General features: G+C 42.6%; 1 protein-coding gene across 1 annotated transcript; it reads left to right on the forward strand.

The window, feature by feature from the left end:
- Positions 1-1,446: 1,446 nt before the first annotated feature.
- On the forward strand, positions 1,447-3,279 carry LOC138929351 (uncharacterized). Its single transcript, XM_070288798.1, has one exon. The coding sequence runs from the start codon at positions 1,447-1,449 to the stop codon at positions 3,277-3,279; it is 1,833 nt and encodes a 610-aa protein (XP_070144899.1).
- The last annotated feature ends 10,755 nt before the right edge of the window (positions 3,280-14,034 follow it).

The following is a 14,034-nucleotide window of genomic DNA, read 5'->3' on the forward strand; positions in this document are numbered from 1 at the left end:
CAGCGCTATTACTGGCCTGGATTGTTCCGCGAGGTGGCTCGGTACGTTCGCCGCTGTCCCACTTGCCAGCGATACAAGGTGAGCCAAGAAAAGCCCGCAGGTCAAATGTTTACTCGACAGGTCGAGGAGCCGTTCCACATCCTATGCGCAGATTTCGTCGGCCCACTGCCGCGGTCGAAACAGGGCAACACGATGCTGCTAGTATTCCTGGACGCCTTCAGCAAGTGGGTGGAGCTAGTGCCACTCCGCAAAGCTACCGCCACACATCTGGAACGAGCCTTCAGAGAGCGGATATTGAGCCGATTCGGTGTTCCCCGAACATTTGTCTGCGACAACGGTACGCAGTTCACCGGCCGCTCATTCCAGAAGTTCTGCCAGTCGCTAGGGATGGAGCTGCAGCACACGGCGCCCTACACTCCGAGACAGAATCCAACGGAAAGGGCAAATCGAACGATCAAGACGATGATCGCCCAATACTTGGATGGAGGCCAGCAGAACGAGTGGGATCAACTCCTACCGGAAATATCTTTGGCCATAAATAGTAGTGTCTCGGACACTACCGGATTCAGCCCCGCATTCTTGGTACAAGGCCGAGAACCGCGACTTCCGAAGACGTTGTACGACGAAGTTACCCCCGGACGAGGCACCCCAGAGGTTACCCCGACAGAGCGAAGCGAGCAACTCCGAAACATCTTCGACGTCGTCCGAAATAACGCTGACCGCGCCGCCGCCGAGCAGAGCCGTCACTACAACCTGCGCCGGAGGACATGGAGACCACCAGTTGGATCCATGGTACTGGTACGCCGACACGCCTTATCCAACGCAGCCGAGGGCTTTGCCGCAAAGCTAGCTGCGAAATACGAAGGACCCTTCAGGGTAGCGAAGTTCCCATCGCCGAACATCGTGCAACTGCACATGCCAGGAAGCCGACGCCGGCGGACCGCCAGCCTGAACCAGCTGAAGCCGTACCACCACGAGGATGAGGAAGACACCGAAGCCGGAACCCACCGGGAAGACACCGACGCCGGAGATACCACAATCGAGGATGCCGACGACACCATCCTGGACGCACAGTCAGCAGCCAAGACCGCGCGGCGCAGAGGACCCATCCCGCGCCGCCAACACTAGCGACGAGCACCCATGTAGGGGGAGATGACCATGTTTCACAGGGGCCACTTGTTGACAGGCGCGCCTGCCCAACGTCCCGAACTCCCTAGTGGGGTGAACATGCGTCTCTTTCCAAAAGCCGTAGTCGTAGCCAACCCTAGCCCACTCCATTAGGTAGGGCCCAGGGCAACACACTAATACCCATCTCCTCTGTCCTTACAGCAGCAGCCTTCAGCCCGCCTACCGAGAGGCATAACGAGCCACGCTCCCGCAGGCAAAGCACGCCTGACATCTACGCCAAACCACTGCCACGTCTTCGCCACCACCGAGGCCAACAGTATGAACGGACAAGGCCATCCGCCGGCTCCCGCCCCGACACAGGACAACTCGTGGATGTACTGTGCGGTGGACGAGCTTCTACAGGCATTCCACGGCGCCGGCCCAAGTCAGCCACGTCCAGGCGGCAGCATCGCCGGCCCCTTCCGATCACGGGCTCTATCCGTCGACGTCACCATTAACGCCGACAACATCGAGGAGGCGAACTCCGGCAACCACGCCAGGCCCCGTCGGCCCTCTACAGAAGGGATGCCACCACTGGTACCCCTGCTCGCCGGCCTCATTGGGCCTCAACGGGCCCCTCCGGAAGTCGTTCTCCGCGACGATGACGAGGAGGCGGCCCACCAGGGCGACGACGCTGGACCCCACCCAGCAACCTTAAGGGGCATGCCGCTCCAGGCACCCCTGCGCGCCGGCCACATAGGGCCGCAGGCACCCTCTCCGGAAGTTGCCTTACCCGACGACCATAACGAGGAGGAGGTGTCACCAGACGATCGCTTCGGACCCCTTCGGGTCGATCTGACTCCGCCCCGACCACGCGATGCTCCACCCGGAGATCGGGCACCCTCCGCCGACGCCGAGGACGCCCAGAACCAAGCCGTCTCCCCGCCAGACGACTGGTTCAATTTTGACCACCTGGTGGAGGACACCCTGGGAGAATTGGTTGACGCCTTCGACACCCTGGACGAGGCGGTTCTGGGCCTCAACCAAGGTGGCCCATCCCACGGGGAAAACCCCAGAGAAGAGCCGCAGGCGGTCGCTGCTCTCGGACCTCTGGGCGCGGCGTACGACCTGGTCTCCGACGACGAGGGCCGTGACAACCAAACACCTCGTCACTATAACCCAACCGGCGATGACGGCGACGACAGCGACGCGACCGTCCTGTACGACCCCACCGCGGAGGACAGCCGTGACATACGGAGGAGGCGCACCACACCGCCGCATCCGAGCGACAACCGGGCCCCGCCGTACATGGGCGAGGTAGAAGCCGCCCTGATGGAATGCTTCGGGGAGATACCAGTGGACGTGTTTGACTGGGGAAGCGGCACCAACACGGCGTCTACAATCTCGGCCGACGAGGACGAGGCCAGCCGGGATGGCCGCCAGTCGGACGCCTCGCGACCACCTTCCACCGGACCCGCCGATGACGCATCAACATCGACAGTCTCGGCCGACGAGGACGAGACTAGTCAGGACAGTGGCTGGTCCTACGCCCCGCGATCGCCGCCCCCACGCTGGACTCCACCCAGCCCCCCGCCGCTACAAAGCTGGGCCCCAGCCACTGCCAGTCGCAGCCGACCCCCTCCGCCCTCCTACGAGGAGATATTTGGCTTGAGACCATACCCCGGTCCTCACGCTACCGCCCGATGCGCCGCGGTGGCCGCCAGTCGTGATCCTCGACCCCGCCTGTCCACCATTGCGGAGCTGGCCGCAGAAGAGGGGCGCCGAAGAGCGGAGGACCTCAGCGAGGAGCTCGGCAACCCACCGGGTGCCCAACCGCCGACGAATGGCCCACCGCCATCACCGACTCCACGCCGCCGAGCACGGCGCAGGAGCGCACCATGGGCAGACAGCCCACCCAGCTCGTCCGACGAGTCATCATCGGACGCCGACGAGGGAGCCATCAACCCTCCCCGCTGGGTACCGGCCCCAGTAGAATGGACCACGCCGAACGGCACGCTGCCGGCAGCTTTGCTCCGCCGGATTCACGGGCGCCTGGCGACGCCACGAAGACGGACGATTCGGATTCTGGAGGAGGAGGCGAACCAACGCTTCCGCGTCCAAATCAACCGAAGCGGGAAGGTGATCATCACTCTCCACCCCTCCCGAAGATAGGGTGGAGTGTGACGATGTCACAACACCCTATGTTTGTAAATTCTGTACATATTAGTTAAGGTTATAGTTAAGTTAGTAATTAGTATAGGGAAATAAGGTAGGATAAGCCATATCACACACCCACACATAGAACTGTACATTTAAGCGGGCATGAAGCCCAAAGTTAATTTGCCCAGGAAGGGCCAAATTAGATTTAGGCCGCAACGCACAGGCGTATACATTTTGTCAACACGGACTGTAGCGACCGCGCTGAAGCCATTTCCCCTCTCCGCTGCCGACGCGAACAGCGGCAGAGGCAGCGACATTTCCCCTCCAACGATCGTGCGTGTTTATGTTTTGGTCGTGCTTATTTACATGCCGATCAAAACATAAACAATAACAAAAACAAAGCCGACGGCCGAAAGCTGCGCTGCCCGGACATTTTTGGCAGAGACGAGGCGACAAGGGCTTTGCAAGCTGCGACCGCGAGCACTTCTCCGACAACTGCGAACGTGAACAATTGAAATTAGTCTCCGCGACTCGAAATTATCCAAACCGACGGCTAAGTCCAAAAGGACCCGCGTGTGTTGACTTACATCCTGGCTGCTAACATCAGGTGAGCCGGCCGAGTGCCATGTAAGGGCAGGTCATTGGAGTGTGGCGTAGGGCCAGGTTAGGGACGACAGGCGTAGTTTAGAAAAATGTAGACAATAATTAATTAATGTAATAAAGCACAGAAAATGAATTCAGAAATTCCATCGTCTTTCTCTCTCGCACCCGCATAAAACTCCGCGTAGCAACAACCAACCCTTATTTTGACGCGTGCCAAAGTGTTCCCCTCCCGCTCACTCACTCGCCGAGCTGGTGGCTGGGTTCTCCCGCACCAACTCCGCGTGGTCGCTGGGCAAGCTCCGGGCCGGAGAAGCGGGACGGGAGCGGGATTTGTCGCTGCTGGGTTCTCCCGGGCACAGATCTGGCGTGGGGCATCGGGGCTGCTGGGTTTACCCGAGCTACGAGCTCCTCGCCGCCGGCACGTGTTTCCAAGTTTTCCCCTCTCCCCTCTCCTTTCCCCTTCCGATCTGCATTTTGCCCGCCATCGCCGCTGGGTCATCCCGGGCGGCGGAGATTTTGCCGATCGGAAGAGTCGCCGCTGCTGGGCAACCGGGCAGGCGCCGGAAACGGAGGAGCACCTGGCCATCGCCAGGGTGACCATTCTAGATTCCCATTTTCCCGAAGCCAGAGTTCCCCTTTTGAAAACGAGCCCCTTTTCGCTGCCATTTTGCCCCTAGAAAATTCATTAAAATTCGGCGTCCATGTCCTGGCCGTCTCTAAAATATAAATATTTCTGGAGAGGAATCCTGGGCCGCTGAGGTTTACCCCGGCCTAAGACACATCCTTACATCGTTATTTAGTCTCCTACTTCTTCTTTTTTGCCTTCTTCTTCGTTATTTAGTCTTCTACTCCTTCTTTTTTGCCTTCTTCTTCGTTATTTAGTCTTCTACTCCTTCTTTTTTGCCTTCTTCTTCGTAATTTTGTCTTCTACTCCTTCTTTTTTGCCTTCTTCTTCGTTATTTAGTCTTCTACTCCTTCTTTTTTGCCTTCTTCTTCGTTATTTAGTCTTCTACTCCTTCTTTTTTGCCGTCTTCTTCGTTATTTAGTCTTTCTACTCCTTCTTTTTTGCCTTCTTCTTCGTTATTTAGTCTTCTACTCCTTCTTTTTTTGCCTTCTTCTTTGTTATTTAGTCTTCTACTCCTTCTTTTTTGCCTTCTTCTTCGTTATTTAGTCTTCTACTCCTTCTTTTTTGCCTTCTTCTTCGTTATTTAGTCTTCTACTCCTTCTTTTTTGCCTTCTTCTTCGTTATTTAGTCTTCTACTCCTTCTTTTTTGCCTTCTTCTTCGTTATTTAGTCTTCTACTCCTTCTTTTTTGCCTTCTTCTTCGTTATTTAGTCTTCTACTCCTTCTTTTTTGCCTTCTTCTTCGTTATTTAGTCTTCTACTCCTTCTTTTTTGCCTTCTTCTTCAATATTTAGTCTTCTATTCCTTCTTTTTTGCCTTCTTCTTCGTTATTTAGTCTTCTACTCCTTCTTTTTTGCCTTCTTCTTCGTTATTTAGTCTTCTACTCCTTCTTTTTTGCCTTCTTCTTCGTTATTTAGTCTTCTACTCCTTCTTTTTTTTTGGATTCTTCTTCGTTATTTAGTCTTCTACTCCTTCTTTGTTTTTGGATTCTTCTTCGTTATTTAGTCTTCTACTCCTTCTTGTTTGCCTTCTTCTTCGTTATTTAGTCTTCTACTCCTTCTTTTTTGCCTTCTTCTTCGTTATTTAGTCATCTACTCCTTCTTTTTTGCCTTCTTCTTCGTTATTTAGTCTTCTACTCCTTCTTTTTTGCCTTCTTCTTCGTTATTTAGTCTTCTACTCCTTCTTTTTTGCTTTCTTCTTCGTTATTTAGTCTTCTACTTCTTCTTTTTTGCCTTCTTCTTCGTTATTTAGTCTTCTACTCCTTCTTTTTTGCCTCCTTCTTCGTTATTTAGTCTTCTACTCCTTCTTTTTTTACCTTCTTCTTCGTTATTTAGTCTTCTACTCCTTCTTTTTTGCCTTCTTCTTCGTTATTTAGTCTTCTACTCCTTCTTTTTTGCCTTCTTCTTCGTTATTTAGTCTTCTACTCCTTCTTTTTTGCCTTCTTCTTCGTTATTTAGTCTTCTACTCCTTCTTTTTTGCCTTCTTCTTCGTTATTTAGTCTTCTACTCCTTCTTTTTTGCCTTCTTCTTCGTTATTTAGTCTTTTTTGCCTTCTTCTTCGTTATTTAGTCTTCTACTCCTTCTTTTTTGCCTTCTTCTTCGTTATTTAGTCTTCTACTCCTTCTTTTTTTTTGGATTCTTCTTCGTTATTTAGTCTTCTACTCCTTCTTTTTTTTTGGATTCTTCTTCGTTATTTAGTCTTCTACTCCTTCTTTTTTGCCTTCTTCTTCGTTATTTAGTCTTCTACTCCTTCTTTTTTGCCTTCTTCTTCGTTATTTAGTCTTCTACTCCTTCTTTTTTGCCTTCTTCTTCGTTATTTAGTCTTCTACTCCTTCTTTTTTGCCTTCTTCTTCGTTATTTAGTCTTCTACTCCTTCTTTTTTGCCTTCTTCTTCGTTATTTAGTCTTCTACTCCTTCTTTTTTGCCTTCTTCTTCGTTATTTAGTCTTCTACTCCTTCTTTTTTGCCTTCTTCTTCGTTATTTAGTCTTCTACTCCTTCTTTTTTGCCTTCTTCTTCGTTATTTAGTCTTCTACTCCTTCTTTTTTGCCTTCTTCTTCGTTATTTAGTCTTCTACTCCTTCTTTTTTGCCTTCTTCTTCGTTATTTAGTCTTCTACTCCTTCTTTTTTTGCCTTCTTCTTCGTTATTTAGTCTTCTACTCCTTCTTTTTTTGCCTTCTTCTTCGTTATTTAGTCTTCTACTCCTTCTTTTTTTTTGGATTCTTCTTCGTTATTTAGTCTTCTACTCCTTCTTTTTTGCCTTCTTCTTCGTTATTTAGTCTTCTACTCCTTCTTTTTTGCCTTCTTCTTCGTTATTTAGTCTTCTACTCCTTCTTTTTTGCCTTCTTCTTCGTTATTTAGTCTTCTACTCCTTCTTTTTTGCCTTCTTCTTCGTTATTTAGTCTTCTACTCCTTCTTTTTTGCCTTCTTCTTCGTTATTTAGTCTTCTACTCCTTCTTTTTTGCCTTCTTCTTCGTTATTTAGTCTTCTACTCCTTCTTTTTTGCCTTCTTCTTCGTTATTTAGTCTTCTACTCCTTCTTTTTTGCCTTCTTCTTCGTTATTTAGTCTTCTACTCCTTCTTTTTTGCCTTCTTCTTCGTTATTTAGTCTTCTACTCCTTCTTTTTTGCCTTCTTCTTCGTTATTTAGTCTTCTACTCCTTCTTTTTTGCCTTCTTCTTCGTTATTTAGTCTTCTACTCCTTCTTTTTTGCCTTCTTCTTCGTTATTTAGTCTTCTACTCCTTCTTTTTTGCCTTCTTCTTCGTTATTTAGTCTTCTACTCCTTCTTTTTTGCCTTCTTCTTCGTTATTTAGTCTTCTACTCCTTCTTTTTTGCCTTCTTCTTCGTTATTTAGTCTTCTACTCCTTCTTTTTTGCCTTCTTCTTCGTTATTTAGTCTTCTACTCCTTCTTTTTTGCCTTCTTCTTCGTTATTTAGTCTTCTACTCCTTCTTTTTTGCCTTCTTCTTCGTTATTTAGTCTTCTACTCCTTCTTTTTTTGCCTTCTTCTTCGTTATTTAGTCTTCTACTCCTTCTTTTTTTGCCTTCTTCTTCGTTATTTAGTCTTCTACTCCTTCTTTTTTGCCTTCTTCTTCGTTATTTAGTCTTCTACTCCTTCTTTTTTGCCTTCTTCTTCGTTATTTAGTCTTCTACTCCTTCTTTTTTGCCTTCTTCTTCGTTATTTAGTCTTCTACTCCTTCTTTTTTGCCTTCTTCTTCGTTATTTAGTCTTCTACTCCTTCTTTTTTGCCTTCTTCTTCGTTATTTAGTCTTCTACTCCTTCTTTTTTGCCTTCTTCTTCGTTATTTAGTCTTCTACTCCTTCTTTTTTGCCTTCTTCTTCGTTATTTAGTCTTCTACTCCTTCTTTTTTGCCTTCTTCTTCGTTATTTAGTCTTCTACTCCTTCTTTTTTGCCTTCTTCTTCGTTATTTAGTCTTCTACTCCTTCTTTTTTGCCTTCTTCTTCGTTATTTAGTCTTCTACTCCTTCTTTTTTTGCCTTCTTCTTCGTTATTTAGTCTTCTACTCCTTCTTTTTTGCCTTCTTCTTCGTTATTTAGTCTTCTACTCCTTCTTTTTTGCCTTCTTCTTCGTTATTTAGCCTCTACTCCTTCTTTTTGCCTTCTTCTTCGTTATTTAGTCTTCTACTCCTTCTTTTTTGCCTTCTTCTTCGTTATTTAGTCTTCTACTCCTTCTTTTTTGCCTTCTTCTTCGTTATTTAGTCTTCTACTCCTTCTTTTTTTTGGATTCTTCTTCGTTATTTAGTCTTCTACTCCTTCTTTTTTTTGCCTTCTTCTTCGTTATTTAGTCTTCTACTCCTTCTTTTTTGCCTTCTTCTTCGTTATTTAGTCTTCTACTCCTTCTTTTTTTGCCTTCTTCTTCGTTATTTAGTCTTCTACTCCTTCTTTTTTGCCTTCTTCTTCGTTATTTAGTCTTCTACTCCTTCTTTTTTGCCTTCTTCTTCGTTATTTAGTCTTCTACTCCTTCTTTTTTGCCTTCTTCTTCGTTATTTAGTCTTCTACTCCTTCTTTTTTTTGCCTTCTTCTTCGTTATTTAGTCTTCTACTCCTTCTTTTTTGCCTTCTTCTTCGTTATTTAGTCTTCTACTCCTTCTTTTTTGCCTTCTTCTTCGTTATTTAGTCTTCTACTCCTTCTTTTTTGCCTTCTTCTTCGTTATTTAGTCTTCTACTCCTTCTTTTTTGCCTTCTTCTTCGTTATTTAGTCTTCTACTCCTTCTTTTTTGCCTTCTTCTTCGTTATTTAGTCTTCTACTCCTTCTTTTTTGCCTTCTTCTTCGTTATTTAGTCTTCTACTCCTTCTTTTTTGCCTTCTTCTTCGTTATTTAGTCTTCTACTCCTTCTTTTTTGCCTTCTTCTTCGTTATTTAGTCTTCTACTCCTTCTTTTTTGCCTTCTTCTTCGTTATTTAGTCTTCTACTCCTTCTTTTTTGCCTTCTTCTTCGTTATTTAGTCTTCTACTCCTTCTTTTTTGCCTTCTTCTTCGTTATTTAGTCTTCTACTCCTTCTTTTTTGCCTTCTTCTTCGTTATTTAGTCTTCTACTCCTTCTTTTTTGCCTTCTTCTTCGTTATTTAGTCTTCTACTCCTTCTTTTTTGCCTTCTTCTTCGTTATTTAGTCTTCTACTCCTTCTTTTTTGCCTTCTTCTTCGTTATTTAGTCTTCTACTCCTTCTTTTTTGCCTTCTTCTTCGTTATTTAGTCTTCTACTCCTTCTTTTTTGCCTTCTTCTTCGTTATTTAGTCTTCTACTCCTTCTTTTTTGCCTTCTTCTTCATTATTTAGTCTTCTACTCCTTCTTTTTTGCCTTCTTCTTCGTTATTTAGTCTTCTACTCCTTCTTTTTTGCCTTCTTCTTCGTTATTTAGTCTTCTACTCCTTCTTTTTTGCCTTCTTCTTCGTTATTTAGTCTTCTACTCCTTCTTTTTTTTGCCTTCTTCTTCGTTATTTAGTCTTCTACTCCTTCTTTTTTTGCCTTCTTCTTCGTTATTTAGTCTTCTACTCCTTCTTTTTTGCCTTCTTCTTCGTTATTTAGTCTTCTACTCCTTCTTTTTTGCCTTCTTCTTCGTTATTTAGTCTTCTACTCCTTCTTTTTTGCCTTCTTCTTCGTTATTTAGTCTTCTACTCCTTCTTTTTTGCCTTCTTCTTCGTTATTTAGTCTTCTACTCCTTCTTTTTTGCCTTCTTCTTCGTTATTTAGTCTTCTACTCCTTCTTTTTTGCCTTCTTCTTCGTTATTTAGTCTTCTACTCCTTCTTTTTTGCCTTCTTCTTCGTTATTTAGTCTTCTACTCCTTCTTTTTTGCCTTCTTCTTCGTTATTTAGTCTTCTACTCCTTCTTTTTTGCCTTCTTCTTCGTTATTTAGTCTTCTACTCCTTCTTTTTTGCCTTCTTCTTCGTTATTTAGTCTTCTACTCCTTCTTTTTTGCCTTCTTCTTCGTTATTTAGTCTTCTACTCCTTCTTTTTTGCCTTCTTCTTCGTTATTTAGTCTTCTACTCCTTCTTTTTTGCCTTCTTCTTCGTTATTTAGTCTTCTACTCCTTCTTTTTTGCCTTCTTCTTCGTTATTTAGTCTTTCTACTCCTTCTTTTTTGCCTTCTTCTTCGTTATTTAGTCTTCTACTCCTTCTTTTTTGCCTTCTTCTTTGTTATTTAGTCTTCTACTCCTTCTTTTTTGCCTTCTTCTTCGTTATATAGTCTTCTACTCCTTCTTTTTTGCCTTCTTCTTCGTTATTTAGTCTTCTACTCCTTCTTTTTTGCCTTCTTCTTCGTTATTTAGTCTTCTACTCCTTCTTTTTTGCCTTCTTCTTCGTTATTTAGTCTTCTACTCCTTCTTTTTTGCCTTCTTCTTCGTTATTTAGTCTTCTACTCCTTCTTTTTTGCCTTCTTCTTCGTTATTTAGTCTTCTACTCCTTCTTTTTTGCCTTCTTCTTCAATATTTAGTCTTCTATTCCTTCTTTTTTGCCTTCTTCTTCGTTATTTAGTCTTCTACTCCTTCTTTTTTGCCTTCTTCTTCGTTATTTAGTCTTCTACTCCTTCTTTTTTGCCTTCTTCTTCGTTATTTAGTCTTCTACTCCTTCTTTTTTTTGGATTCTTCTTCGTTATTTAGTCTTCTACTCCTTCTTTGTTTTTGGATTCTTCTTCGTTATTTAGTCTTCTACTCCTTCTTGTTTGCCTTCTTCTTCGTTATTTAGTCTTCTACTCCTTCTTTTTTGCCTTCTTCTTCGTTATTTAGTCATCTACTCCTTCTTTTTTGCCTTCTTCTTCGATATTTAGTCTTTTTTGCCTTCTTCTTCGTTATTTAGTCTTCTACTCCTTCTTTTTTGCCTTCTTCTTCGTTATTTAGTCTTCTACTCCTCCTTTTTTGCCTTCTTCTTCGTTATTTAGTCTTCTACTCCTTTTTTTTTGGATTCTTCTTCGTTATTTAGTCTTCTACTCCTTCTTTTTTGCCTTTTTCTTCGTTATTTAGTCTTCTACTCCTTCTTTTTTGCCTTCTTCTTCGTTATTTAGTCTTCTACTCATTCTTTTTTGCCTTCTTCTTCGTTATTTAGTCTTCTACTCCTTCTTTTTTTTTGGATTCTTCTTCGTTATTTAGTGTTCTACTCCTTCTTTTTTGCCTTCTTCTTCGTTATTTAGTCTTCTACTTCTTCTTTTTTGCCCTCTTCTTCGTTATTTAGTCTTCTACTCCTTCTTTTTTGCCTTCTTCTTCGTTATTTAGTCTTCTACTCCTTATTTTTTGCCTTCTTCTTCGTTATTTAGTCTTCTACTCCTTCTTATTTGCCTTCTTCTTCGTTATTTAGTCTTCTACTCCTTCTTTTTTGCCTTCTTCTTCGTTATTTAGTCTTCTACTTCTTCTTTTTTGCCTTCTTCTGCGTTATTTAGTCTTCTACTCCGTCTTTTTTGCCTTCTTCTTCGTTATTTAGTCTTCTACTCCTTCTTTTTTGCCTTCTTCTTCGTTATTTAGTCTTCTACTCCTTCTTTTTTGCCTTCTTCTTCGTTATTTAGTCTTCTACTCCTTCTTTTTTGCCTTCTTCTTCGTTATTTAGTCTTCTACTCCTTCTTTTTTGCCTTCTTCTTCGTTATTTAGTCTTCTACTCCTTCTTTTTTGCCTTCTTCTTCGTTATTTAGTCTTCTACTCCTTCTTTTTTGCCTTCTTCTTCGTTATTTAGTCTTCTACTCCTTATTTTTTGCCTTCTTCTTCGTTATTCAGTCTTCTACTCCTTCTTTTTTGCCTTCTTCTTCGTTATTTAGTCTTCTACTCCTTCTTTTTTGCCTTCTTCTTCGTTATTTAGTCTTCTACTCCTTCTTTTTTGCCTTCTTCTTCGTTGTTTAGTCTTCTACTCCTTCTTTTTTGCCTTCTTCTTCGTTATTTAGTCTTCTACTCCTTCTTTTTTGCCTTCTTCTTCGTTATTTAGTCTTCTACTCCTTCTTTTTTGCCTTCTTCTTCGTTATTTAGTCTTCTACTCCTTCTTTTTTGCCTTCTTCTTCGTTATTTAGTCTTCTACTTCTTCTTTTTTGCCTTCTTCTTCGTTATTTAGTCTTCTACTCCTTCTTTTTTGCCTTCTTCTTCGTTATTTAGTCTTCTACTCCTTCTTTTTTGCCTTCTTCTTCGTTATTTAGTCTTCTACTCCTTCTTTTTTGCCTTCTTCTTCGTTATTTAGTCTTCTACTCCTTCTTTTTTGCCTTCTTCTTCGTTATTTAGTCTTCTACTCCTTCTTTTTTGCCTTCTTCTTCGTTATTTAGTCTTCTACTCCTTCTTTTTTGCCCTCTTCTTCGTTATTTAGTCTTCTACTCCTTCTTTTTTGCCTTCTTCTTCGTTATTTAGTCTTCTACTCCTTCTTTTTTGCCTTCTTCTTCGTTATTTAGTCTTCTACTCCTTCTTTTTTGCCTTCTTCTTCGTTATTTATTCTTCTACTCCTTCTTTTTTGCCTTCTTCTTCGTTATTTAGTCTTCTACTCCTTCTTTTTTGCCTTCTTCTTCGTTATTTAGTCTTCTACTCCTTTTTTTTGCCTTCTTCTTCGTTATTTAGTCTTCTACTCCTTTTTTTTTGCCTTCTTCTTCGTTATTTAGTCTTCTACTCCTTCATTTTTTTGCCTTCTTCTTCGTTATTTAGTCTTCTACTCCTTCTTTTTTGCCTTCTTCTTCGTTATTTAGTCTTCTACTCCTTCTTTTTTGCCTTCTTCTTCGTTATTTAGTCTTCTACTCCTTCTTTTTTGCCTTCTTCTTCGTTATTTAGTCTTCTACTCCTTCTTTTTTGCCTTCTTCTTCGTTATTTAGTCTTCTACTCCTTCTTTTTTGCCTTCTTCTTCGTTATTTAGTCTTCTACTCCTTCTTTTTTGCCTTCTTCTTCGTTATTTAGTCTTCTACTCCTTCTTTTTTGCCTTCTTCTTCGTTATTTAGTCTTCTACTCCTTCTTTTTTGCCTTCATCTTCGTTATTTAGTCTTCTACTCCTTCTTTTTTGCCTCTTCTTCGTTATTTAGTCTTCTACTCCTTCTTTTTTGCCTTCTTCTTCGTTATTTAGTCTTCTACTCCTTCTTTTTTGCCTTCTTCTTCGTTATTTAGTCTTCTACTCCTTCTTTTTTGCCTTCTTCTTCGTTATTTAGTCTTCTACTCCTTCTTTTTTGCCTTCTTCTTCGTTATTTAGTCTTCTACTCCTTATTTTTTGCCTTCTTCTTCGTTATTTAGTCTTCTACTTCTTCTTTTTTGCCTTCTTCTTTGTTATTTAGTCTTCTACTCCTTCTTTTTTGCCTTCTTCTTCGTTATTTAGTCTTCTACTCCTTCTTTTTTGCCTTCTTCTTCGTTATTTTGTCTTCTACTCCTTCTTTTTTGCCTTCTTCTTCGTTATTTAGTCTTCTACTCCTTCTTTTTTGCCTTCTTCTTCGTTATTTAGTCTTCTACTCCTTCTTTTTTGCCTTCTTCTTCGTTATTTAGTCTTCTACTCCTTCTTTTTTGCCTTCTTCTTGGTTATTTAGTCTTCTACTCCTTCTTTTTTGCCTTCTTCTTGGTTATTTAGTCTTCTACTCCTTCTTTTTTGCCTTCTTCTTCGTTATTTAGTCTTCTACTTCTTCTTTTTTGCCTTCTTCTTTGTTATTTAGTCTTCTACTCCTTCTTTTTTGCCTTCTTCTTCGTTATTTAGTCTTCTACTCCTTCTTTTTTGCCTTCTTCTTCGTTATTTAGTCTTCTACTCCTTCTTTTTTGCCTTCTTCTTCGTTATTTAGTCTTCTACTCCTTCTTTTTTGCCTTCTTCTTCGTTATTTAGTCTTCTACTCCTTCTTTTTTGCCTTCTTCTTCGTTATTTAGTCTTCTGTTAGTAATTAGTAAAACGCGAAGGACTTAAAAAAAAAGGATGCGGGGAGACTACTACTGGCGTACTGCCGGATTGGTTGCTTGCATGCGTAAGTAGGTTAAGATTGAAGTTTTTAGTTTTGGGAGGCTGTCAACGTTAGATATTATTGTGTACAAATCGTTATAATTTGCACAGAGGACTCTAAAGGGTTCATGCAGTTCAAAGGATGTTCTACAGTGGGGCAAAACTAATGGTAAAAA

The sequence above is a fragment of the Drosophila kikkawai genome, unplaced genomic scaffold, assembly GCF_030179895.1.
Source record: "Drosophila kikkawai strain 14028-0561.14 unplaced genomic scaffold, DkikHiC1v2 scaffold_162, whole genome shotgun sequence".
Taxonomy (NCBI): Eukaryota; Metazoa; Arthropoda; class Insecta; order Diptera; family Drosophilidae; genus Drosophila; species Drosophila kikkawai.

Coding starts and splice junctions, on each gene's coding strand:
- LOC138929351 (XM_070288798.1), top strand. CDS start 1,447: ATGAACGGACAAGGCCATCCGCCGGCTCCCGCCCCGACACAGGACAAC.